This window comes from Balaenoptera musculus, chromosome 4, assembly GCF_009873245.2.
Source record: "Balaenoptera musculus isolate JJ_BM4_2016_0621 chromosome 4, mBalMus1.pri.v3, whole genome shotgun sequence".
NCBI lineage: Eukaryota > Metazoa > Chordata > Mammalia > Artiodactyla > Balaenopteridae > Balaenoptera > Balaenoptera musculus.
In genome coordinates this window covers 16,502,177-16,529,321 of record NC_045788.1, presented here as the reverse complement: position 1 = coordinate 16,529,321, position 27,145 = coordinate 16,502,177, and the positions used below count along the sequence as shown (strand labels likewise).

The following is a 27,145-nucleotide window of genomic DNA, read 5'->3' as shown; positions in this document are numbered from 1 at the left end:
ATGGCTGGATGGGGGCCCTTTGCAGCCATATGCCAATCTGCTGAGACAGTTCTCTCCATCTTCTCCCAGCCCACTAAGCAAAGGGTGGAGTTTTAAGATGGGGCTTCCCTGCATCAGAGCTGTACCCCCAGGCCTAAGATCCTCTTTGAAGGGGCCTCAGAAGGTAAGGATCTCTCCAAGTACAAAGTTACCTCGGAATAGGGAAAAAGGCTCATCTCACCTTAAATATGTTTGAAACAAGCTACGTGGGAACCTAGCTTCTTTTGCTGCCTCATCCCTCCACCCCCCCGAACTTTACATTCACGGACCCCACAAGGAAGCAGTCTGGAATAGTCTTCAGTGGCTTTTACAAATTTGGCCTGGATGTGAACTTCTCAAATGCAGTGTGTAAACTGAGCTCAGGGCAGATCGTGCTTTATCGGTGATTGTTTATGTTTATTTGCCAGTGACTTCTTACGCTGCATATTTGAGGCTTCAGAGCCTCCTATTTATTTAGTTCTTCCTTTGGGTCACTCCCGTAAGAGTGATTCTCACAAACTCTGCTTCTCGGGAGTCCCTGGGTCCGGTATGTGTTTCCCTCCCTCCCCTATTAGGGGAAGAAGGGCAGTTATTAAGGATTCTCCCATAACGTGGGGAGGGACCCACTGGCATCTGGGAACACACACTCCGACACCATTCTATGTAAACCCAGACATGCTTCTGCTCATTTTAATTAGACAGATAAAATTAGCAAGGAGATTAAGGTAAAAGGAGAAATTAAAAATATTTAAATGTTAGGTGGAATTTACAAAAGTGAATTGAACAATGTGGTACAGGAAGGAATGCAGAGAAACACAGACACATCTGAAACATTCCTCGGATGTCACACAGCTTAAGCCAGTCCCCAGACAAGGGAAGAAGGACTCGCCCTCGCCATCTTGAATTGTAGATTCCAGGGATGTGGAAGAACATTCTCCAGAAACACCTTCCTTCTCCTTCTCTTCAGATGTCACCAAGAATAGTGAATCTGTCAGTATCATTCTCGAATGTCCCACACTGCATCCAATTCAAACCCACTCACCTGTTTCCTGTCTGAATTTGTAAGCCCTCTGGAGTTTTTTTTTCCCCTTTTCATTTTATTTTTCTCCCTACCCTCTCTCCTCATTGAGCCAGTAGGCCAATGGAGCCAATCAGAAAACCAGACCAACAACATGCTCCGGCCCCCCTTTGGATCTTCCAGGGACAAAGACTTCCCAGTTCTTTCTTGTTTGCATCTGTTACGAACAAGTGGTCATTTTATAACACAGACATACATAGGCGTGCCCTTGCACACGGAAACAGGTTTTTCTTTTTTTTCTTTTTTTTTTCTTTTTCCAATTTCTGGTTTCTTTTTTTCCTTTTTGCAGAAAATGCAAACAAAAGAAAAACAAGGTTTCAATTGAAGGTACATCTCTTCTTCAATATGAAGACATTAATTGAATTGGTTGGATTCCCCATGCAGTGGTCAGCAAGGTCCTTTGGCAACTGACAGAACATCTGGAGACTCAGGAGCTGGGGTTTGTTTGAAGAAACTTCCCTACACGAGTCATGAGCAAAGGGAGATGGATGTGGGGGAAGGGTGAGGACTCGGGGAGGAGGACAAAAGGAGAAAAGAAAAGAATGTCATTGGTGAGGAAGAAAATGGGAAACTGCTTCTGTTTCTTCCCTCTACCTCCTTCCCTTTCTTCTTGTAGATGGATGACTCCAGCCCACCCAGGGTGGGAGCTATATTCACTCTTGGTGCCCCAGACACATATTGTTTTGTCTTCACTTCCGTCGAACATCACCTTTGTGTATTTTTATTCTTACATATTTGGTTTCCCACGGCATCTTAAACCTGCGTCTGTCACTGAGAAATGAAGGTTGCCTATTAGGAATAGGTCCAGTTTATTCTTCGTTGATGAGAATGCATTTCTCAGCTGAGAAGCCAATCTCTCCAGGACATTCCACAGTGGTAAACCTCTGGTTCCCCCCTGAGCCTGGTCCTTTTCCTTCCTCTCCTCCCAACAGAAAATGGGAGTTCTCATGCCATTGCCGTCGGTGATTGACTCATCTGGACCCTCATAGACAGAATGCTGTTCAGGATCTTCTTCTGATGACCTGCCAAGGTGACTCCTATTCTCAGGAGGTCTCTAGGAGGGAAAAAGCCACAAAAGGAGGCACGTTAGTGCTTTTCACAGATCAAAACTCATCACAGAAGGTAAGCTCCTGATAATAGTAGGGTAGGCAAAGAAAAGTGTTTAAAATCCAATGAGCCCAAGTTTACCCGAGTCTGAAAAACACCTAACTAGATATTCCCTTGCTCAGTCTCACTTCCTCCAAGCAGTGGCCCCCACCTCCAATGCCCCCTCCAACTTAGATGGCCCTGGAAGTGCTGTGCCTTGTTCCTCACCTGTGGGTTCTGGAGCAGCCCTTTATTGTGTCCATGACCCTAGGTGGACTAGAATTTTCCTCTGCTATTTGTTTTTAAAAATGCAAGCACACACTGTATGGGGCTTCAGTTATTCTGTGAGGTTTCTGCCTAAATTAGTGATCACCCACTGTGAATGAAAAGATGTGAGGCTTGCCTGGTTTTCTGATGTTTTCCCCTGAGTTTCCATTTTCTGCCTCTGTTTGAATTTTAAAGTCATGAATTTTTAAGAAGGGTGATCTCAAAATAACTTTCAAATATCTGCCCAAGCAGGAATCCAAGGAAGATGTTTAGGATAGGGATTTGGACTGGATTCATCTTTGAACTGTGAGTCTTAATATGAACAAGTTCATGGCTTATATTTGTCTTTGGGGAGACCCATACATCTTTTTTTAGTTAACAATATTACATTACTTGAGTGCTTCCCATGTGCCATATACTAACTCATTTATACCTGCGGAAGCATTTCGTAAAAACTGCCAAACCACTCAGAGTCAATGATAATAATTTACCAGCCATCATTTCTCATGTGTGTCCTGCAGGCAGACAATAGGCCAGTTGCCTTGTACGTACTATTCCACTCACCTCTTACCACAAACCAATGAGGTGGGCACTATTATTATTTGCACCTTTATAGAGTAGGCAAGCAGGGCTCAGAGAGGTTAAGTAACATGCTCAAGATCACACAGCAGGTAAGCAGTGGAGGAGCTGGGCTTCAAATTCAGGATGGCCTGGCTCTCAGCCACCCTGCAGGGCTGCTCTCAGAACTCTTCTGGCGCCCTGACTGTATTACCTGCGGACGCACCCCACCCCCAGCAGAGCAGATCGCTCTGTGCACTGTGCACAAGACGTATGAGGAGGCCCTGTGCTGGGCCCCCGTCCACAATGCCTGGGCTCTCCTGACCCCTCCTTTCAGCTGGCTGTCAGTCCCCCGAGGGCTGTCACTGGTCTAGATTGTGAAATTGCCCACGTCTTTTCAGCACACAAGTTTGAGAGGTATGCTTGGATTTTGAACTCACAAATTGTCCCTCAATCTACTTTATTTACGTACACATATTCTTTTTCTGCCTTTTATCTCTCAAGTAGCAAACGAAAGTGCTCCAATAGTGTGTGGACATTTTTTACTTTGAAGTAAATCCCTTACTTTTCAGTTTCACTTCCCTTTTATTTTTCCTCTAGCTCTTTTTCATGTGGCTGTTCCCAGACTGAGGGAATTGCTCCATTTGACTCCTTCAGTCTGTGGGGCATCAGGTGATGATGGTCCCCGAACTCAGCCCCATGACAGTGGGAAAGCAGGCGCAGCCCTGCCTTCATGGACGCCCACTCTGCCCCTGAGCCCAGGCATCCTTTTCAGCTCTGTGGGTTGGGAAAGCTGGTTTTCCACTGGGAAGGGCTTAGTTTTTATTTTTGGTGTCTGACGATAATTCATAATGGTAAGGACGTTTTTAGGCATCACCAGGAAATGAACTCAGGTTTGAAAAAGTGAATTCTGGTGTTTAGTGGATCCAAGGCTAGAGGCACATCCAAGTCATTTCCTGGGAGAAAGTGGAGGTTCCATCATTTCAGGCAAGAATAAACCTGAGAGACATGAAGCTGGACTCTGACTGCAGAGCAGGAATCTGGGATGGAAGGCTGAGTGTCAATAAACCATCCCCCTGGGGCTCAACTGCTCAGGATGGATGACCCCCGCCTCTCCACTGGGACTCAGCAACTGGCCTGCCCCAGCACCCAGCACTGAACCTGACACAGAACAGGTGATCAATAAGTGTCTGTCAACTGCCTGGCGGACTGACTTATCCTCTGCCAGGGAAAATGTGTGTCACAGGCTACCAATCCTGGTGCTGTTAGTACACGTTGCAGCCAGGCAGCTGGTGAGGTCCCTGCTGGGTGTGTGTGTGTGTGTGTGTGTGTGTGTGTGTGTGTGCGTGTGTATTCAAAATTCGACTTGCCCACTCTAGTCCAGTGGTTCCCAAGCTTGGCTGCACATTAGAATCACCTGGGGAGTTTTAACATCCTGATGCCCAGGTCTCACCATGTACCAAATGAATCAGAAGATCTACATTGGGTGTAGGAATCAGACATCAGTAGTTAAAGACGCCCAGGTGACTCCAGGGTGTGTATAGCCGAGTATGGCCCCATGTGGCCCTGGGTGGGCAGGCTGGAACACATGGACCCGGCAGTCAGGAAAGCAGGCTTCTGTTCCCGCTTTGTCACTCCTGATGGCCGAGTCTTCGGGCACTAACATCACCTCCTTTCTGAATCGCTGAATAGAAGGGGTGGAACTAGATAGAGATTTCCCAAAATGCAGGCCCAGAAAACCCCACCCCTCCGAAATACGCTTCCATGGCATTTAATAATTTTACGTGGGTTTCTTTACTTCAGGATTTCTTATGGCCTTTACAATGCTAATATGTGGAGTGACTCTCCAAGAGAGTGCTGAAGTGCTCGGTATTTCCCAAATTTATTTGACTATGGGACCTTTTTTCCAAGGAGAACCTATTAACATTTCCCAGAGCAGGTGCTGCTCAGAACATTCTTGGGGAAATGATGGACTACGTAGGCCTTTAAGACCCTTTCTGGCTCTCATCTGATTTGAATAATCTTAGGTTTTGTATTCTTCCACACTCTTATGGGGGTTGCAGCCTGGAAAATAACTAGTGGGGGATGGAAACATCGGCTTATTTACAAGCGCTGTCTAAGCACGAAGACAGGCTCCCAGTGCATCGGAGATTGCTGCTGAATCAGTGCTCTGCCTCTTCCTGCTATGCTGTTTAAAGTGCTGGCTGGCTGTGTTCTTTCCATCTGGATGCTCTCTTTGATGGGCTGAGTTTAAAAACTTAAACGGAGGAGAGACTCTCAGTGATTAGGCAAATGACATATGGCTGTGACTTTGAAGAACTCTCATTTGGGACCCAGAATAGATCTGGGCCTCCCCACCCCAGCCCTCCGTCTTTCCAAGGCGCTTCCCCACCAGGTCCGATTCTATGCTGAGGTGGAACTCTGAGGATGAGGCCAGAAGGCGTGACTTGCACCACGGGTGATTGCAGGGAGGGAGCCTCGACCCCACCCACGGGCCGCACAGAGGTGATTCCCATCACTCACTCCGACGTCATCTGGGTGACCAGCTGGAGGGAGGTGAAGCCGGCGGTGAGGAAACTGTCCCTGTACTGGACCATTTTGATGGCACTGAGCCAGTCATCCACGGTGGTAAAGGCAGTGAAGTCTGGGATGGAACGGTCGAGCAGGGGCTGGGAAGGCCTGGAAGACAGAGGGGAGCAGGTGACCCCACAGCTGCAGGGGCGTGTGGGCAGAGCCACACTCTGCGCGGAGGGCAGACTTCATGGAGGCTCAGCAGCCCTGGTGGGATGAGGATTATGCAGGAAACCCAGGCTGACCCTTCCTTCCCTACACAATCCTGAGCTGGCATGGCTTCTCAAGGTAGGGTGGCCAGTCCCCCTGCCTCTGGGCTCTGTCCCATGCCAGTCAGCCCAGACGGGCAGACTGACACAGCAGGCAGTCTGAAGGGAAGAGAAGGACCACAGCTCCTTTGTAAACTGAAATCTAAGAGCTTCACCAACCAAAGATATGCTCCTTTTACAAATATATAAAGTTCACTGCAACCTCTCCAAATCTATTGGTAACATTTTTTTCTCCGGGTTCCGTCCTCAGCTAATGGAAAGAAATAGAACAGAACAGTCCACCACTGACCTTCTCGGGCATGTTCTCAAAGCAGACCCCCCCCACCAGGTACCCATTCCAGAAATCAGGGTGCCATCTTCACATTGCCCTCACTTTCAGCACCCACGCCCAACCCTTCACCAAGTCATAAAGATTTGACCTTCAAAATCTCTCAAACTCATCCGCTTCTTTCCACATCATTAGCCTGATTTAAGATGCTATCTTCTCTACCATGGTTACGACTGCCATGTCCTCCTACCAAGTCTGTCTTCATGCTCCCCTCAACAACAGGTCCATGTTATAGCCTGGTGCTCTTTAAAATATGGAGATGTGATCCTGACAATAACCCAGCTCCTGACCCTGATTCATGTCAAACCCTTCAGTGGGTGATCATTGCTCTGAAAACCAAGCTCAGAAGTCTTAGCAGGGCCTAAAGGCTCTGAGTGTCTGGCTCTCGCCCACTTCACCAGCCTCAGTCCCCACCTGGTCCCCCCGCAAACTGCACTCCCAACACCCTGGCCCTGTCCCTCCCACACTCGGGCCTCTGCACATGCTGCACCCATGATCTGGAACCCTGACTCTCTACTCCCATCTTCCTTTCATTCAGTTAACGCGCCCTCCCTCTTCAGCTCGCGACTGAAATAACAGGCATCAGGGTCGCCTTCCTGACGCCAGACCAAGGTGTATGCTCTGCAAGAATCAGTCACTTCCCTGCCGCACTGGCCAGTGAAGTCTCAATTTGCATTTCTTTGGGCAATCATCTGATTAATGTTTGCTGCTCCTAAATGATTCTAAGCTCCATGAGGGCATGTCTATCTTGCTCATTCTATACAGCCAGCAAGGGCACAGTGCTTAGCACATAAGCACCCAATAAACTCTGGTCGAAAGGATGAATTAATAAATGAGTTAACGCTGCAAATGTAAATGCGTGATGTACAGCTGATTGTGGCTGACAGCTGAGAGTTCTGTGCATTTGCTCATAACAAATCCAACTGCTCCGAATTTCTTTGTCCCACAGCAATCAGGGCCTTTACCTGTTAATAGGTTGGCCAAGGTTCCAAGTCTGCAGCTCCACCTGCCTCATGCACTGGTGTGGTTAACAGAAAGGGTGCCTTCTGGAAACAGGATTGCCCACAAGTGGGGTCTCATACCAGTCAGACCAGATACACTCAACTCCTACAGAGCCCAGTGCCCAGCCCATCTGAGGCCAATGGAAGGTAGAGATACAGATATGCTACCTTTTCATCTGTCTACAGCCCATGCTGGCGGCAGGGAATATTTCAGAGAGATTGAAGAGAAGAAGGAAGGGAAGAGTCTTGGAACTTCTTCCATCCGTGGATAAGCTCAGCCGCCTCCCCCTTGCTCTCAGTAGACTGAAGGCTAGCAGCCTCGCTCTGGGCCCTGCCTGACTATGAGACCACCCACCCCTAGGAACCACCCGGTTCCACTAGACTCACACGGCGGTGATGGTTGCCACAGTCTTGAGACTTGCTGGGTTCCGGATCATCTTGTCCAGGGTGTTGACAATCTCTGCAAATCGGGGCCGGCTGTTACGGTCCTTTTGCCAACAGTCCAGCATGAGCTGGTGTAGAGCAGCTGGGCAGTCCATGGGTGGGGGCAGCCGGTAGTCCTGCTCAATGGCATTGATGACCTGCAGTGACACACATGGGAACAGGTGTGATTGGTGATGAGCCACCAGCCAGTCATTCACAAGTTAGCTTCCGAGGATGGAGCCTCCTTACCCCAGGTGCCCCGCCTTCTGTGCTCCTATACCTCCCACAGTAAGAGATTTTACATATACTTGGCTTTTTCCCCTAGACTGTGAGTTCCCAGAAAGCAGGGCCCACCTCTTATTGTGCCTTTGTGTCCCCAGCACCTAGCACAGGGCCTGACACACACTAGATGGCTGGAAATGTTTACTGAAGAATGGTTTGAGCTTCTCCCTGAGAGGACGTCAGGCCCAATTTTGCCTTATTGGCAGCTGGTGGCACCAGGGCAGATGAAACAATGGCACATGGGAAACGTGCCAACTATTTGCAAAGGACACCCACCAAAGCCCATTGTGACCTCATCCTTTCACTGCTACAGGAAAAAAAAGGGAAAGAAGGGATCACAATTTGATGGGGAGCTTACTCCATGCCAGGGACCCTCTAGGTGCTACCTAGGCATTATCTGCCTTAATCTTCATGAGGCAGCGACAGGAATTGGGTAGAAGATAATCTAGTTAAACAAATTGGTTCAGTACAATGACAACAGTGGAAATAACAAGGTGATCCAACATGAATATCTATCAGGTTTTGTTAATTTTCACAGACTCCAGGGGACAGTTTTGTAAAGATTTTAGGATCTTCAAGTCCTTTTTCTGTTTTTCAGATTGTTGTGTTTTTCACCCTTCACTTCTTAATTTCCAATTCATTTAAAACAATTATGCCTGCTCTGTAATTTATTATAACACAATGGAAGGCCAGGAATACAGTGCAGGCCTTAAGACGTTACAAAAATGTGCCTATTGAAATGGAAATATACTCACATTGTAATATTAGGCAAAACAGCAGGCTGCGTAAGTGCAGGTATGGTATAAAGCAGGTATGGTATAAGCTTGCTTTTGTAAAAAAACAAGAATCAAAACAAAACAAAAACTAATAATTATACATATGCATAGAAAAGTCCTTGGAAGGATCTATACCATGGAGCTAACGGTGGTTGCCTCTGGGCAGGTAGAAACATGAATACCCTTTGTGTTTTTCTTTTTGTTTCTTTGTATGTTTATTTTCTATAATAATTAGGCATTGATTTTACATTAATATAAACAGTTAAAGCACCTTTAACAACATAGGGAATAATTTGGAGTTCAGGGATTTTCAGGTGTTTTTGCCTCTACTTTAAAAAATGTCAGATTCATTTCAACTGATTATTCTTTTTTTTTTTTTTTTTTACTTTGTAAATTGGTCAGAAAGTGAATATTCTCAATCAGTTTATATTTTTACAAATTCTATGCACAGTATACAGGGCATGAGACGGGGCATGAGATAATATAATAACCTGAAGTCATTAGAGACAATCAAGGTGTATTATTCCTTCTATTGGATGTGGCAGAAAAACAAACAAGCATACAAACCACACCAATATGATCACTTTATAAAAAAACAGCAACTGTGAATATGCACTTTTGAATAATATTTTATACCACTAACAAATGTTTATCTTAGCCAGACTGTTGTCAGTCAAATTACCTGTTATTCTCTGAGGAGGGCATTTTAGCTCTATTTTCCCCATGAGGAAATGAATGCACAACAGGGAAGTCATTTGCCTGAGGGCACGAAGCTAGTAAGGGATAGGGCTGCGAAAAAATCACAGGGGTATCTGAGTTTAATTTTTTTTAAATATTTATTTATTTATTTATCTGCGCTGGGTCTTAGTTTCAGCATGCAAGAGGATCTTTGTTGTGACATGTTTAGTTGCAGTGTGTGGGCTCTTAGTTGTGGCATGCAGACTCTTAGTTGCAGCATGCATGTGGGATCTAGTTCCCCGACCAAGGATCGAACCCGGGCCCCCTGCATTGGGAGCATGGAGTCTTACCCACTGGACCACCGGGGAAGTCCCTGAGTTTAAGTTTTGAATACCTTGAAGCCCACTCTTCCTAGGTTCTGTGGGGATGCCACAGGAATCTCAGCCTAGAGAACAGTCCTTGGAGCTATTTGATGTCTTCATGATAGGAAACAGGGGTATGGAGCTAAACCAAGTAATCCATGAGGATGAAGAGCCTTGCTTAAAACTGGCATCCTTTCCAGCTCCTTCCAGGCAGCCAGATTAAGGGGCCCTGTCACAGAGTCCCCACTCACCATGGGGACAAGTGGGATTACTCACTGAACGACCCCACGAGCTCTTTCTGGGTTGCCTAAGGACAAGCTAGGTGGGACCAGCAGGAGGGGCTGGTGTCCAAATTCAACTTCTTTTGGGAGTTTGGGGCCCCCAAAGTCTTCCAGTGTAGGGCAGCTCCTGTTCCCCTTAAAGTGCTGGCATCGCTGCCTAAATTATTTGATGACCAGATTCCCAAATACGAATGTTCACCCCGACAAGATTACTCTCCTGTCTGCCCATAAGAGGCAGGAGAACTGGCGGCAGAGCCCCTCTGCGGGGGCACAGCTCAGAGGTGTGCCCAGCTGACCCGAGCACTCCTGGCAGAGCATCAAGGGACTGGGGACCCAGGCACGTGCTGACTCTTCCATCTGTGAGTTTTAGACCAGATGCCACTAAGCTGCTCTTCCCCCATCTCTTCTGCAGGCCACCTCATCGGAATTTTTGGAACACCATCCTGGTGTGTGTTTTTGTACTTCCTCTGTTTGTTTGATGTGCTGACTTTCCTTTTAAGAGGACATCAGAGAGTCACTGATTCCTCCTCCCTGCAGGTCCACAGGAATGTAGCCCCACGTGCTGTGTTAGTGATGGTGTGGCATTGTCATTAGGAGCGTAGACCTTGGAGGTCTGGGTTCAGATCCTAGTTCCATTTCTTATTAGCTCCAGAAACTTGGGAGAGTCACTTGACTTCCTGAAACTGCACAGATGGGGGGTGTTAGAAGGATTAAATGACACAGTGAGGCGATGCACGTTGAGCACCACACATGTGAGTAGAAAGAATCCCATCATCACACGGAGGTTGTCACTGCAGCCACGTCTACTACAGTGGAGGTCTTCTCTTCAAAGAGGGCTGCTGTTCTGCTGCCGGCCAATGGGAGGTCCAGGAAGATGGTGTTTGGGAAGCACCAAGCATGCAATGGGGACTTGGTAAATGCCACCTCCCTCTCTGTATCTCATCTTTCAGGCCAGAGGATAGAGGAGCCCCCTCCCATGCTCTTGTTTACAAATGGGACTTCATTCCATTTGCTATTTCTTTTTTTTTTATGTTTGGCCCCTCCTCGCAGATTGAGGGATCTTAGTTACTGACCAGGGATCGAACCCGTGCCCTTGGGAGTGAAAAATCGAAAGCACGGAGCCCTAACCACTGGATCACCAGGGAATTCCTATTTGCTATTTCTTCTAGATAACTTTGTTGTTATAACTTGAGTAGATGCTCTGGGAGCATTGACGCTTCTTGCACATATGAAAAAAATAAAAGCTTTACCCTCCACTCCAAAGAAAAAGTACTAGGTCATTAATTGCTGTATGGGTAACATTTATCTATTCAAGTCTTTCTCTGAAGCACTATGCCTTTGGAGATTTTTGTTCTTTTTAAGGATCTGGGTGTTTTCTAAATTTTCTGAATACATGTAACTTATAATCAAATTAAAACATCATTATTTCAAAAAAGGAATTGTAGTTCTCTAATGGGGCTTTGGGACCACTCCCTGTCATGCCTGCCTCACTGGCAGGTATGGAGAAAACAGGTAGGAGGCAGGAGACCCACTTTCAGTCCAAACACCAGTGACTGCATCTGAATTGTGAGGAAAGACATGGCCCAAGCTTGGGGGCAGAGGGGGTCCTGCTGAGCAGAATAGAAACATCAGAGCAAGTCCTGGGCCCCTTTCCTTGGTCCACAACAGGATGAGGTAAATGGACGCTGAAAAGACTGGAGATTGAAATGAGATCAGATGGCGTTTCCAGAGAGAAGGTGATGGCGAGTGTGGCGGTGAGAACCAGTCTCGGCAGCTGTCACGGAGCAGGGCTGACTTGCTTTGAATGGTCTGCAGCAACGGGATGGGGTGAGGGCTGCCTTTGCTCACCTGTACCCCGAGATGGCAGGTGTGGGGGTTAGGTGGGGACCAGGGACAGGTGGCCTGGACCGGGGACCAGGGCTGGAGCTCCTCTGGGAAAGTAGCAGGGCCCCTCCTCTTGCTCTCCTGTCCCCAGAGGGGCTCCTGGCTGCCCCCAGACGTGCACTTTTCATTAGTGAGTTGGGCGGTGGGCGTGCTTCCTCGACCTTCCATGCGGAGGGTGAAGTGGCGGAGCTCAGAGCAGTGGAGGATCCAGGGCAGAGGGGGTTAAGTTGAGCTCTGATGTTTCAATAAAACCGCAGCTTCTCCCCACAGACACTGCCACTCTCATTATCTCTGTCAATCAGATCCAAGCCGTAGAACTTCCAAGTTCTCTCTCTGGCTGACAAACTCTCTGTACATGTTCAAAGACCTTCCTGGGCTCCGGAAGCCCAATTACCAGCACTCTGACTTGCCTCTGCAATTCTCTTTCGTAAAGCCTTTCAATTGTCATCTGTAAAATCCTTTACTGCCACCACCTCAGTGGTTTCTGATGAGTCGGGCTGCAGCCCGAGCTGCTGGGAGCTCCTCCTGGCTCTCTCCCAGACTGGGTCAGAACATACCTTCTGAATGGGCAAAAGTCACCCTCCGCCTTCCACAGAGAGCAGAATGGTACTTGGAACAATGCTGAGAGGCTTTATTTTGGAGAAATACAATAAAATTAGAATAAACAGCTACTTTGCAGATGTTCTTATTCCCTTTGAGACCCAGCTCAAGTGTCAAATATCTGGAAACCTTCCTTACCTCCCCCCAAAATGTTCCCACAGCCCTGTGTATGTGCCACTGGGCTATAAACCCCCCAAGAATAGAGCCGGCAAGTACAATGCTTAGTCACAGTTAGCATACCCTGAGTGTGCGTTGAATAAATTATTTGGGAATTCTGGAAGTCTAATATCAGAAACTCCATTTGTTTGCAGCAGAGGTGAATGCATTTGCTGAGAATATCTTGAATGTCAAACCTTGCCTGTCAGAGTTTCATAATCCGTTCCATGTGTGCTGAATTGTGCTTAATTGGATTACAGTCTCTGGGCAGGACAAAATGGGTCTGCGTTTTCTGGCTAACGTTTATTACTCATCTAGCTGACAGTATGGACAAAACCAGGGTGCACTTGATTTCATGAAAGCAGCCTTGGCATCAATTCCGACACTTACTGATTCGACATGCTACAGGAGCAGAGGCAAAGCATGGATAATCGGAGATAATAGAGGATCTAGATGCCACACATGGTCAGCAGCAGGACCTGGTTAAGGATGCAGCCATTTCACCTGCTCTGGGCTGAAGTCACTCTACCCTTGGGAGCAGGAGGCACTGTCACGGCAGCACCCAGCTCCCATTTTGGCTCATTGGAAAGTGTTTTCTGGAGCCCCAGGGCACCACCTTTCTCAACGTTATGAGCGACAGCCATGGCTCGGAACGTCTGTCTGGATAGAGGGCTGGCTGGGGGCAGACTTCCCCAGTTTACGAGTAACGAAGAGCCCACCCACTACGTAGGTGCTTATGGGGTGGCTGGTTTCCCCATCTGGACTGGGCCAGCCCTGCCTCTTCTTGCTTGGAAGTTGGGAAAGATAATAACTGTCCCCCAAGGTGATGGGAAGAGCAAGCAGAGAACAGAGGTAACACAGGCACTGCAGACTCTCCAAGGGGAGGGCATGTATTCAGAACACAAAGGAGGAGTGGTCCTGGGGAACAGCCCAGGGTCCATAATTAGTAATTATGGAGCAAAGTGTCCCCTCTGGAACACCTCCCCAGAAGGTCTCTGCTTAAAGCATCTCAGATGGCCCCTTCCTTTCCCCCTGTCCCTTGTGAGTGGCCTGGAGGGGTGTTGCTGACCTTCACTCAGACAAGTCCCCTTCTGAGACCCATCTGAAGCTGACCAGCTTTGGGACTCTCACTCAGCACCTCCTTCACTGACAGGTGACACGGACTCCCAGAAAAGCGGATTTTCAGGAAAGAAGGGCCTTTACGATTAATTCCTCTCTTTAAAGTGGAGAGGTGTGAGTCCCAGACAGAAGCTGCAGCTGGCTCAACACAGCACATCTGGCAGAGCAGAGCAGCCTGGAAGCCAGGCCCGCCCTCCCACCAGCACTGCTTCCCTTCTTTTACACGTGATGATGGAGCTCTGAAGTGGGGTAGCATTTCCTGATTAACTTTGGGCCTGATCTATTCATGGTTCCTGGCCATTCAGAACCAGCCCATTGTCTCCTGGGTTGGCCTGGGCATCTTTACAAGCTTTGGGGTCATGCTGGGCTCTTTGATTAGTTCAAACATTGGTGCCAAGGGGATCCAATATACCCTGCCCTGGACACCTCACATTCACGTTCTGAGGCCCCAAGCAGAAAACAGATAGGTGGGCTTGGAATTCCATGGCCTGTGGGACACCTGGGGTAAGGGTTGTAGCAGCCAGGTGCCACTGACACTCACATCTTGGTTGGACATATCCCAGTAGGGTCTCTCTCCAAACGACATGACTTCCCACATGACAATCCCGTAGCTCCAGACGTCGCTGGCAGACGTGAACTTGCGATAGGCGATGGCCTCTGGAGCCGTCCATCTCACGGGGATCTTGCCTCCCTGTGGGAAGGAGAAGCCTGGTCAGCCCAACCGTAGGGTTCCTAGCTGAAGGTGCGTGAGAATAAAGTGGGCACACGTGTCCTTCCATTCCACCCCCGCCCCGACATTTCGTGAATTAGGACAGCTGGTGCCCCCAGGCAGGGGGACCTGCGGGGCTGGGCCATCTCACGCCGCATGGGGGCACATCGCACCGCACGAGCGGTGGCAACTGGGGCTGCGGCTGCACTTACCCCCCATTCCCTACGTCCTGATTCTAACGTCACTGTGGGTGGGAGGAGCGAGTGAAACTGGCAGAAAAGCACTACCGCACGATACTGCGTGAGATGGGCCACGTGCGCCGTGACAGGCAGGTGATGCTCTGCTGTCCCACAGCATGTATGAGTCACGACACTTGGGCCAGAAGGGAGCAAAACAAGCAGAAACGAAGGTAGTGATTGGTAATACCTCCTGGGACACCCCTGACTACGGGATCACACTGCGCCGCTCCTCTGCCCCACTTGCCTCGTGCTCCACCCCTGGGCGACAGGTTTTCCTCACTCTGCAGCCGGCAGGCAGCCCCAGCTGCACTGAGTTTACTGGGCCCAGAGCGGATAGATGCTGGCTTTCCTCCCTGCCCTTCTGTGCAGGTCGACATCCAGAGCTGCAGACACATTTTTCTAAAGGGCCGCTCTTAGGTTTGTTTCTCCATTTTACCCTCCGATCCCACCCTGGGAGTTTCCAACTTGACTCTCTGCTTGGCCCTTGGTTTGTCTACCAGAACTTGGCCTGTTTTGTTTACCTAAGGGGTTGATATCCATCTACCCATACATGCACCCCGTCAACAAATAGGCAAGAAGCACTGCTTTGTGCCAGGCCCTTTTTGAGGAGCTGGTGTCCCAGAGCTGAGCCAACCAGGGGCCCTGCCCTCAAGCTGGGCAGGCATGGGGAGGCAGACAAGAAAACAGAAACTTAATACATATTGTTAACAAGGTGGAAAGTGGTGAGTGTGAGGCCGAGGGGGATACAGGGTGTTCTGAGAACCAGAGGAAACTCCCTGACATAGGAAGGGGTCAGGGAAGTTGGCCAGGAGCAGTCAGAAGGGCAGTTTCCTGGAGCCTTTGACCACGTGTGGATACCAGTACTGTCCCTTTCTACCTGTGTGACCTAGGGCAAGTTACCTAACCTCTCTGTGCCTCTGTAGCTCACTGTCAAAATGGGGGTAATGATCGCACTTACATAGTCAGGTCATCATGAGGATAAGTGGATTACGATCCATCTAGTGCTGGGGCAGGGCCTGGCAGAGAGGGTCCATGCTGTACACGTGGTAACTAGTTAATCAGGCAGAGTGTGGGGAAGAGGGAAGTCCAGGCGGAGAGGAGCACGTGCAGATGCTGGGGTAACGGAGAAGATGGTAACTGCCAGCAGTGCAGGATGGCTAGAGCGTGGAATTCTCACGGGGGAAATAGAGGGGAGCAGAGAGCAGAGCAGCTCTGTAGGGCACTGATGCCACTTACGGGGGTAGAGTTCATCATTCTCTAGAACAAATGCTCCTCATTTCCAATTCTCCAGGCCAAATATTGGACTTCACTCCCATGGCCCCGTTGCGATGACTGGGCTATGAGACCTGCAGCTCCCTATCTCCTTCCCCTTCTCATCTGCCTCCTGCCTCGGCTGAAGGAGGCTATTTTTATACTGACCGTTCCCACGATCTGTTCAAATCACCAGAGACATGTGTTGGACTTTAGCAAAAATACCTTAAAAATGTATAAGTGGGGGCTTCCCTGGTGGCACAGTGGTTGAGAATCTGCCTGCCAATGCAGGGGACACGGGTTTGAGCCCTGGTCTGGGAAGATCCCACATGCCGTGGAGCAAGTGGGCCCGTGAGCCACAACTACTGAGCCTGCGCGTCTGGAGCCTGTGCTCCACAACAAGAGAGGCCGCGATAGTGAGAGGCCCGCGCACTGCGATGAAGAGTGGCCCCTGCTCGCCGCAACTAGAGAAAGCCCTCGCACAGAAACGAAGACCCAACACAGCCAAAACTAAATAAATAAATAAATAAATTTATTTAAAAAAAAAAATGTATAAGTGGTTAATCTGAGCACGAGTGAGAGAAAAAGGAGCAAACTGCAAAGTGTATTTATATCTGGTTTCCTACCCAGGGTCTGGGAGGAATAAAGGCTGTCTGACCCCGACCTCCCCAGGCACACATCCAGCTTTCTGCCAAGAAGACAGCCCTGATTTCCCCCAGGACGATGGCAGGCTTTTGTGGTGGGAGACATCCTCAGCTCAAATGCCAGCAACGTGACAAATGCCCGGAGGGCAGGCTTGGGCTGAGAGGCAACAGAAGGCCCTGTTCTCACCATTCCCCAAAACATGAATGAATTTACTGGCTTTATCTCCTCGGTACCATGGCTGGGAAGAGAGGTGGAAAACTCAGCCAGTAAACAGGGAGCACAGGGACCCCATGCTGTGTGTCCCCATTAGGGGAGGTGGAGTTGCCACACCTGGAGGGAGCCTGGGGCTCCCCCAGAGGGGAGCAGTTTCTGGTCTCTCACTACACCTGGGTTACCTGAGGCAGGAGAGAGCAGTGTGAGTGTGTAAATGTGTGTGTGTGTGTGTGAGAGACAGAGGGAATGAGACTCCGTGAGTGAGAACTTACCAGTGTGTGTGACAGAGAGACTGAGAGAAAACTTGGCTGTGTGGGTCTGTGGGTAAAAGAGAGTTAGGGCTTATCTTTTATGCATCTGTTTGTGTCAGAGAGAGGAGGGAGGGGAGACGAAAGTGTGATTCTTCTGAATTTCAAAGAGGAAATGTGGGAGTCTGAAGGTGTCCTCTCTCCCGAGTCTGGAACAGACCCCAGGGGCCACCGGTGACAGCTGTTGAGCCCTCCCTCCTGCATGTCAAGTAGCAGTGCCAGGCCCACTGACGCGCCTCAGCTCTCCTGCCACCTTGCGCTGTTGGGCCTCACTGAACACGGAGTTTGGCCTGTCACCACCCCGCCCCCATCCCAGCAGGTGGCAGAGCCTTTGAGAAGAGTGGCCGGACAGGCAGGTGACAGCTTGTCACCACCGGCCCTCCGCCATGAGAGCAGGGTCTGCTGACCTCCAAGGCAGCCAGGGGAGCACGGGGATGGGTGTTTCCCTTCTGGGAGTTTTTGATTTCCTCTCAGCCTTTCAAACATCATGTCATCAGCGTTGCCTTCTGATGCTCAGAGGTAATTATGGTGATGATTATTTAACCCGTCTTCAATTACATGAAAGGAAATCTATTAATGTAGAGTATGGTGACCAGCTCCACGCAGGGAACTAGGAGAAAAGGAAGTGGGATGGTATTGCAGCCACCAGGGCTTCTGTTAGTGAGGGAAGTCTTCTTGCCAGAAGAGAAGTCTGGACTGGAAAGTCCAAGACCAAGGCATTCTTGTGACTGCAAAGTTCTCTGAGGATCCCAGTTATTACCAATGCAGGCATGAGGAAGGGGCATAAGGAAGGAGTGGTTTGCTCTGTTGGATGGGAAGAAGCATGAGGGAAGAATTCTCAGGGGATGGAGAACAGGCGAGACTCTCTGGAAGGAATCTGTGCCCATGTGGGCAAGAGGGGCCAACACTGGGCTTGAAGAGAGCATTTGTCCCCTGCACAGTTTCCTCCAAGCACCAGATGACTCAATGCCCCCAGGGATGTTGAAGGCACAGGTGTGCATTCAGCAGGGACCTGGTTCCCCCAGAGCTGCATCGGGGGCAGTGTTGGGGTGTCGGGGATGGAGAAGGGGCGAGGAGGGAGAGGCATCTCACTGCTATCAGTGTACTTCATACACTGACCTTCCAGGTAAAGCTTGGCATTGAATGGTTGTGCTGCCCAGAAATTCTTCAAAAGTTTAACATCTCTAAAAGTTTGCTTCAGAATAATCATGCCTTAACTCAGGTATGAGACAAACTATAAAGATCGTGTGTGTGCTTTGTATGTGTGCATGTGTGTGTGTTTAATTTGATAAACTAGGAGATGACGTCTGGCAGCAGATTAATTTTAACCTAGCCATCTGCAGGGGCACCCGCTGATAACTTACATCTACACCTGCCACCAGGAGTGATGCCAACAGGTAGAAGGTTTCAGCATAGAGGTACTTTAGTCCCTCAGCCTCAGCTAGCCTGCAACAAGCATCTATGCAGCACCCACTCTGCCTGGCACCCTGCTGGGAACCTGGCAGTGACGAGACTCAACCCCGCTCTCAAGGAGTGAAGGATATCCCCAGTGCCATCTGGACAGCTCACTGCCTTGCCACAGTGACATTAGATAGGCACAGCTCGTAGCTTTCGTTTCTAGAACCCACACAATTGTGGAGTTTTCCAGGCTAAAGTCTGAGCATAGGACTGATTTCCCTTGCTAGTTACTTATCCTAGAGATGCCCATAAGGGTAATGCTTCTGTGTGTCTGGGCGCGGCTACAGTACTTTTCTCCCCCATCATGTGTGAGAGGAAGTCTCAGCAGGGACATAACAGGAATCCAGACACTCATGAATATTGAGTATCGTGATCACAGAATCATTGGAATCGTGCTGTATGAGGAATCCCCTTGAAGTGATAGGTTTATGACTTGAGATCATCACACAATGGTCCTGACTTTCACAATGCTCACTCTCGAATAGGTTTGTAATATATAAAACATATTAGGGTTGTTTTGAAGATCCAACATTATATATACGTAAATCACCCAATATATTATTGTTACCATTAAACAAGAATTTATTGAGTGTTGTGAGTTGATTTATGCCCCCCCAAAAAGATACGTTCAACTTTTAAACTCCTGACCTTATTTGGAAATCTGGTCTTTGGGGATGTAACTGTAACCAAAGAACCAGCCCCAAACTGGCCCTATTCTGTTTCTAGCAATATACTGAGCTGTTTTTCAGAGACAACAGAACAAAACCGCAAGTCGTGCAGCTGAAGCATACACAGAGGAGAAATGTGTGATCTCAAATAACACCTGGAACCAACGTTTCTCCAGCCCACAGAACCAAAGAACTGGGACATTGCTGGAACCCTTTCAGAAGCTAAGGGTTCAGGTTCGCTGTCCATGAAGACCGGTGCTGAAGCCCCTTTACCATACCTTACCATAAATGGCCAGGTTCAAAAGCCCTCCAATCAAAACCTGCCCCACCAGTGCTTCCACATACCAACCATCCTCCCCTAATTCGAAAAACTGTGACCCAGCCCTGGATCAGGGAGACAGATTTGAGAGCCTTGCCTCCTGTCTCCTTGCTGATTGACCTCACAATAAAGTCTTTTCTTTTCTCAAATGCTGGTTCCATAGTATGGGCTTCTATGCATGCCAGGCAGCAAGCCCTTTGCTCGGTAACATAAAGTAAAAGATGAGGTCATACCAGATTAGAGTGGTCCCTAAATCCAGCCACTGGTGTCCTTATAAGAAGGCCATGTGAAAACACAGAGATGTAGGAGAGAATTCCAAGTGAAGATGGAGGCAGTGAGGGGAGTGATGCATCCACAAGGCAAGGAACTGCAAAGATTGATAGCAACCACCAGAAACGAGGAGAGAGGCGTGGACCACACTCCTCCCTGGAGACTTTGGAGGGAATATGACCCAGCCAACACCTTGATTTTGGACTTCTAGACTCCAGAACTGGGAGAGAAAAAAACAAAAAAAAATCCTGCTGTTTAAAGTCACCCAGTTTGTGGTACTTTGTTACAGCAGCCCTAGGAATGAATACATTGAGTATATGCCATTTTATCAGGCACTAGTTTAAAAATACTGCTGTTAAATTCCCAGGTGGCAGGTCCACCATGGGCTACTTTTGGGGGTGAGGAAAACCTCTAACGTTTAGGTGGAAGCCCAGCAGATAAACCACAGGGTCCTCTGTAATGTTTCCTCAGTGCTGTTGCTCAGACACGGCCAGTCTACTCCCTGAAGGACTGCCCTTTGCTGAGCAGTGTGAGTGCTGTGGCGTGAGGGCTTCAAGGGACAGACCCTTGGCATCTCCACTGATGTGGAAACAAGGACGACAGTCAGGAGGCAGCTCTGCTGATGACGCCGGAGCCACATCACTACCCCTGCTCACTGGAGAGGCGTGACATACCTGAGGGAGAGCCACCCTCACGCCAGCAGCAGTGTCCACAGACCCAGGTGGCCACTCCAGGCCTGGGGAGCTCCATCTTAATTGCACAACGGCAGCTGAAGGCCATGTCAATATCCCTTTTCCTGACATATCCAGAAAGCCTAGCGTGTGCTTCTCAAGCTTGGTTATCCATTGGGAATCACTCTGGGGAAGGTTATTATTATTTTTTAATGCCAGTGGGTGTTCTAATTTCTTCAGAAACTCTGGGAGTGGTGCTCAAGCATTGGTAAGCTTTAACATGCTTCAGGTGATTCTAATGAGCAGTCATTAGTCACAAGCACCAGCCTGCAGCCGTGGTTCTCAAATTTGAGTGTGCGTCAGACTCTCCTGGAAGCCTTATTAAAACACACATCACAGGCCCCTAACCTGGACTTTCAAATGTACTAGTTCTGGGATTGGCTTTGAGAGTTTACATTTCTAACAAATTCTCAGTGTGGTTCCTACACTTTAAGAACCACTGGCATAGATCAATCCAGCATAAGTCATGGACTGAGTGAAGTCTCATATACCAACTCTGGTCATTGTTAATGGCTGGGTTGAGAAGGATTCTGAGGCTTCATCTGGGCTCAGCAAGGAATGCTGCCATGACTAATGAGTGATGAGATCTTAAAATGATCAAAAGATCTTAAAATGATGGGGAAAAAGACAATGAGCTGGCTTCATCAAAGTTTCTGTCCAGTGTATTTATGGCTCAAGGGAAATGGAGGGTGAATTGGGGTGAAGTTCACATCACATATAGCAAGTGGCCCTCTGGAGTGGCAGGTTGAACACTCCCCTTGAAGCAGTAACCATCTTGACAATGTGGTTGGCCAGCCTTGGCTCCGTGCAGCCCTCTGTAGACAGTTCAGACACAGATGGCCCTGCCCTAGGGTGCATCCACGGGACACGCGCTCCTCCTCCTCCCCAGTCACTGCCCACTGCTTTGGACCCAGAGATCTAACGTGATTCTAAGTGTTAAATTAAGAAGGTAATTTAGAATGAATGTCTCTATTTAAAAGCACTCTGGAAAGTACACTGACCCATTTTGCCCAACCTAATGAGCAAAGTGATTTTTCCAGATAAGACCCATATCAGCCAAGAAGAAAGAGAAGTTTCTGCCAAAAAGGTTTTCTTTCTCTGAGCATTACTGGCTTCTAAGAGCCAGTGGAAATGGCTTCTGGCTGCTGGATTGCAACTGAGTCTATATAATAAAGAGGCTGTTTCTAGTTCCCCAGGATGCCAGGAATTTGCATGAAAACAGTCTCTCAATCTTCTGAGAGAGTTCATCTGGCCCCGCTGCTTATTTCTTTCCAGAAGCCACAATCTTGATGGTGACACTGTAATTTATTACCAGGCTAAGGATTATGATGCAACATACAGAGAATTAGAACTTTAGGTGGGAAACCAGCTGCATGGACAGGTGAGCTTTTGGAGAGGATGATCTCATTTGTCATGCAAATGGCACACAGAACAGAGAGAAGGGCTGGGAGAAAAGACAACCCCAAAAGACACAATGCATTGGCTGCAGACAAAATTGTTTCTAAATAGAATGTTTTTCAAATCTTTTCTTGAAGCATTAGCTGCTCCTCCAAAATGAATGACACAACGTATTTTGTACTAGTAATAAAATACGTGATTTGAATGGTTACAAATGGAGAGATTTACAGTCGGTGGGGTACGTGCCGCCTCTCCCCTGAGCTTTGTGAGCGCTGAAACCCTTCTGTGAGATGCTGGAAAGGTAATTGCAGCCCAAACATCATTTTCCAGCAGCGAGAGAAAGGCCTATTTGGACATAAATTAACTAAAAATATGCGGATGATAGTGTGTGTTTCATGTGTGAAGAACAGAAAGGCCACTTGGTGACGTTTCCCAGCTGGAAAAAAAAAAACAACAAAACCTGTTCTTCAACCAAACAGACGTTGTTTCTCTGTACTATACTGTCAGGGCAAACAGCTGTCTTTTACTATCCACCCCCAAAATAGCCCCTGATGGCTGAGATGTGGGCATTAATTATATATTTTTTTATCACACAGTATTTCTCGAGTTTATAATTAAAAAGAAAGGGTGGAGAGACAAGGGCTAAAAATTCACATGCTGCCTTCATTCATTCAACAAGCAGGCAGTGCGTACCCTCTCCGGGCAAGGTCAGGATCAGTAGAGGCAAAGAGAACAAAACCACTTCTGCCCTGAGGAGGGCACTCTGTGGGGCATTCCACAGTGGTAGCTGGCAGGGATGATGGGGCTTAGTCTCTCCTGGTGCAACCCCCAAAAGCCTGGGCCCCAAGAGGGTGGGGTGGGAGGGTGAACCTCTATGTGACCTCGGAATGGCAAGGTTGGCGGGGAGGGCCAGCAAACTGGATGGTCAGGGCTGAGGAGGAGGCTAGCCAGTCACCCTGCTCTCTACCCTTCCCTTCCCGGGCCGGTCCAGGGTGTATTGGTTGCTTTTCTGAACATGGCAGGAATTGTGCTTTTCCCTGGAGCTGCCATCGCCACAGCTTCACTGCTGCCTGTCTGCCTCGCCCTTAGGACCACAGTTCTCCTCTCCTTTTCTAGTGCATCTGTTTGCCTCACTAGTGACACCTGGCACCAGGTCTCTGTGACACCTGTCTCTGTCAACAGGCCGTGATGGCTTCCCCACCTTTGTCCCAAGTGTCTCCCCTGTGACCCTCAGGCAGGCACCCACTCTTCTCCCATTCTATTCCCACCTCTGTGCATGGAGACACTCGGGGCTTCCTGCCACTCTGAGGTAGGGCTACACCTCCTAGGGCAACGTGGCAGGGCTCCAGACGCTGAGCCGAGAGGGGAGGGTGCCGGTAGGGTGGATGGTCTGTCACGCGCCCATCCTGGGGACCTCTGTCCAGCTCTGCGGGAAGCTGAGGGGTTTATTCCTCGTCCTCACTGAGCTGACTAAGCCTTCAATGTTTTCCCTCCTCTCCTGTAAGCATCTGAAAGACTGTGGCAACCCGTTTTCACAGGTATACTAGGTCTAGTCCTTATTCACAGGGTAATTTCTGGTGCCTCCCCGATGTCCACTGGCCACGCCTCTAGCCCCTCTTCCGGCCCCCACCCTCCAGCAGCTATTTTAAAATAATCAGTCACATTAAATAGCTTAAGTTCTTCTGGCCTCCTGCACTGCACTCCCTTCTTGGCACGGCTTCTCCCTCAAACAATCCCGGCAGTTATAACCAAGTCACTGAACCACTCTGTCTCCCTGTCTCCACCTGCCAATAGGGATAATAATGCTTAATTATCTCAGAGGGGCATGCGAGGTGCTGCTGGCTAATGCCGGCAGCGTGTGAGACGCGTGAGTGAGGCCCTGTTCCCCGGGCCGCCTGTCCTCTCTGGTGGCAGTGAGGGAGGCCAGGGAGGGCAGGGCCAGCCCCAAAGACCATTCGGGGAGGCCAGCTCCTCCTGAGTCCCTTCCTCATCAGTTATGTGAACCGGGGGAGGCGAGGAGGGTGGCCACGAGTCCACACCTGATATAGAAAGTGGTGGCGACACTCGAAACCGATCCCTCAACTCCCAATCCCGTGCTGCCTTTTCCTCATAGCAGATAATAGGAAAGAAGATGGAAACATAAATGGAGATAAATGTCCCTGCCTATGGAGGGCAGGGACATCTTTTCTCTCCCAAAGTGGGGGATAAAAGGACTGGTTTCTGTTTTGCTTTTACAGAGCGTGGAGCCCCAAACTCTCAGCCAAGGGTCCCATCCCGCCTGTGCCATTGTCACACTCACACTGTCCAAGTCCCGATGAGTTTGGGGCTACAAAAGACCATGGGAGTCTACTGCATTTTTGATGTTTGGGGAACCTTTGTTGAGGCATAAGAATACTAAAGAGTATCTCAAAATGAAATGAGAAAAAAAAAATGTATTGCTTTCTTTTTACAATAAAGCATTAACAAGCACAGTGTACTGACCCGGCATACGTTGAGAAGACTGGTGGTGGTGCCTGCGTAAGGAAAGGGATAGGGCTGTGCAGAAATCTCACAAACTGTGGCAGGAGTAGACACTGGCAAAAAAGTTTTGGGAAATGAACTTTTTTCCGATCAGAATTTAAAATATGCAGTTCTTAACATCACCATGAGGGGCCGATGAACATCATGTGTTCAGATGTGGTACCCTGCGAAGCACACACCATCATTTATGCAATGCATGATGCAGAGCCTGGGTCTAATCATGAGGAGAGATCAGACAAACCCCAAAAGAGGAAGCTTCTATTAAAAACAGGGGCAGTATTCTTTAACAATGTCAATATCATAAAAAATAAAGAAAGGCTGTGAAAATGTTCCAGATTAAAAGAGGCTTTAACAACATGACAACGAAATGCAATATCTGATCCTGGACTGGATCTTGTACTAGGAGGAAAAAGTGCTAAAAAGGACATTTGGGGGTCAGTTAACAGTATTAGAATACAGACAGTAGATTTGATAAAAGTATTTTTTTCATGTTAAATTAAGTTGACATTGGTAATATTACAGTTATTAAGAGAATATCCTTATTCTTAGGAAATACAGAAATACACACTGAAGTATGTGTTACCTTCTGGGGATAAAAGCCATGATGTATGCAGCATGTCTTCCAAGAGTTTAGGAAAAAAACAATTTTTGGTCGGGAGCAGGCAAATAACAAAGAAATGGCGTGAAATGATAAGAATAGGTAAAGAATCTGGGCAAAGGTTATGTGGATATTGTTTGTATTATTCTGGGAACTTTTCTTTAAGTTTGACGTTACTTTAAAAAATTTTTAGGGTGGGAGGAGAGAAGATGGCGGAAGAGTAAGACGCGGAGATCACCTTCCTTCCCACAGATACAGTAGAAATACATCTACACGTGGAACTGCTCCTACAGGACACCCACTGAATGCTGGCAGAAGACGTCAGACCTCCCAAAAGGCAAGAAACTCCCCCGGTACTTGGGTAGGGCAAAAGAAAAAAGAAATAACAGAGACAAAAGAATAGGGATGGGACCTGCACCAGTGGGAGGGAGCTGTGAAGGAGGAAAGGTTTCCACACACTAGGAAGCCCCTTCGTGGGCGGAGACTGCGGATGGCAGAGGGGGGAAGCTTCGGAGCCACGGAGGAGAGCGCAGCCACAGGGGTGCAGAGGGCAAAGCGGAGAGATTCCCGCACTTCCCGCACGGAGGCTCGGCGCTGACCAGCACTCACCAGCCTGAGAGGCTTGTCTGCTCAGCTGCCGGGGCGGGCGGGGCTGGGAGCTGAGGCTCGGGCTTCGGTTGCAGGGAGAGGACTGGGGTTGGCGGCGTGAACACAGCCTGAAGGGGTTAGTGCACCACAGCTAGCCGGGAGGGAGACCGGGAAAAGGTCTGCAGCTGCCGAAGAGGCAAGAGACTTTTTCTTCCCTGTTTCCTGGTGCGCGAGGAGAGGGGATTCAGAGCGCTGCCTAAATGAACTTCAGAGACGGGCGCGAGCCGCGGCTAACAGCGCGGATCCCATAGCAACAGGGGCGCAGAGGGAAAAACAGAGAGACTCCCGCACAGAGGCTCGGCGCCGAGCAGCGCTCACCAACCCGAGAGGCTTGTCTGCTCCCCCGCCGGGGCGGGCGGGGCTGGGAGCGGAGGCTCGGGCTTCGGTTGGATCGCAGGGGGAGGACTGGGGTTGGCGGCGTGAACACAGCCTGAAGGGGTTGGCGCACCACAGCTGGCTGGGAGGGAGACCGGGAAAAAGTCTGCAGCTGCCGAAGAGGCAAGAGACTTTTTCTTGCCTCTTTGTTTTGCGGAGGGCAGGGAGAGGGGATTCAGAGCGCCGCCGAAACGAACTCCAGAGACTGGCGCGAGCCGCGGCGGTCAGCGCGGACCCCAGAGATGGGCATGAGACGCTGGGGCTGCTGCTGCCGCCTCCAGAAAGCCTGTGTGCGAGCACAGGTCACTCTCCGCGCCACCCCTCCCGGGAGCCCGTGCAGCCCGCCACTGCCAGCGTCCCGTGATCCCGGGACAACATCCCCGGGAGAACGCACTGCGCGCCTCAGGCTGCTGCAACGTCACGCCGGCCTCTGACGCCGCAGGCTCGCCCCGCCTCCTCTGTACCCCTCCCTCCCCGCGGCCTGGGTGAGCCAGAGTCCCCGAAGCAGCTGCTCCTTTAACCCCGTCCTGTCTGGGCGGGGAACAGACGCCCTCAGGCGACCTACACGCAGAGGCGGGTCCAAATCCAAAGCTGATCCCCAGGAGCTGTGCGAACAGAGAAGAGGAGGGGAAATCTCTCCCAGCAGCCTCAGAAGAAGCGGATTAAAACTCCACAAACAACTTGATGTGCCTGCATCTGTTGAATACCTGAATAGACAACGAATCATCCCAAATTCAGGAGGTGGACTTTGGGAGCAGGATATATTAATTTTTCCCCTTTTCCTTTTTTTCTTTTGTGAGTGTATATGCATATGCTTCTGGGGGAGATTTTGTCTGTATAGCTTTGCTTTATAATAGCTTTATTTTACTTCACTATATTATAGCTTCTTTCTTTCTTTCCTTTCTTTCTTTCTTTCTTTCTTTCTTTCTTCCTTCCTTCCTTCCTTCCTTCCTTCCTTCCTTCCTTCCTTTCCTTCCTTCCTTCCTTCCTTCCTTCCTTCCTTCCTTCCTTCCTTTCTTTCTTTCTATTTTTTCTCCCTTTTACTCTGAGCCGTGTGG

At 49.1% G+C, this 27,145-nt stretch overlaps 1 protein-coding gene across 2 annotated transcripts in view; it reads right to left on the bottom strand.

Annotated features, from left to right (window-relative positions):
- Nucleotides 1-743: 743 nt before the first annotated feature.
- EPHB1 (EPH receptor B1) overlaps nt 744-27,145 on the bottom strand; it is a 428,957-nt gene continuing 402,555 nt past the window's right edge. Inside the window, exons 13-16 of one of the 2 annotated variants that reach the window (XM_036851877.1) lie at nt 14,279-14,428; nt 7,564-7,757; nt 5,531-5,686; nt 744-2,150 (exon numbers count right to left, since the gene is read on the bottom strand). In XM_036851877.1, coding sequence (XP_036707772.1) covers nt 2,042-2,150; nt 5,531-5,686; nt 7,564-7,757; nt 14,279-14,428 — 609 coding nt within the window. In that variant the 3' untranslated portion in view covers nt 744-2,041. The remainder of the gene's footprint in view (nt 2,151-5,530; nt 5,687-7,563; nt 7,758-14,278; nt 14,429-27,145) is intronic. The other variant, XM_036851878.1, reaches the window with a different exon arrangement.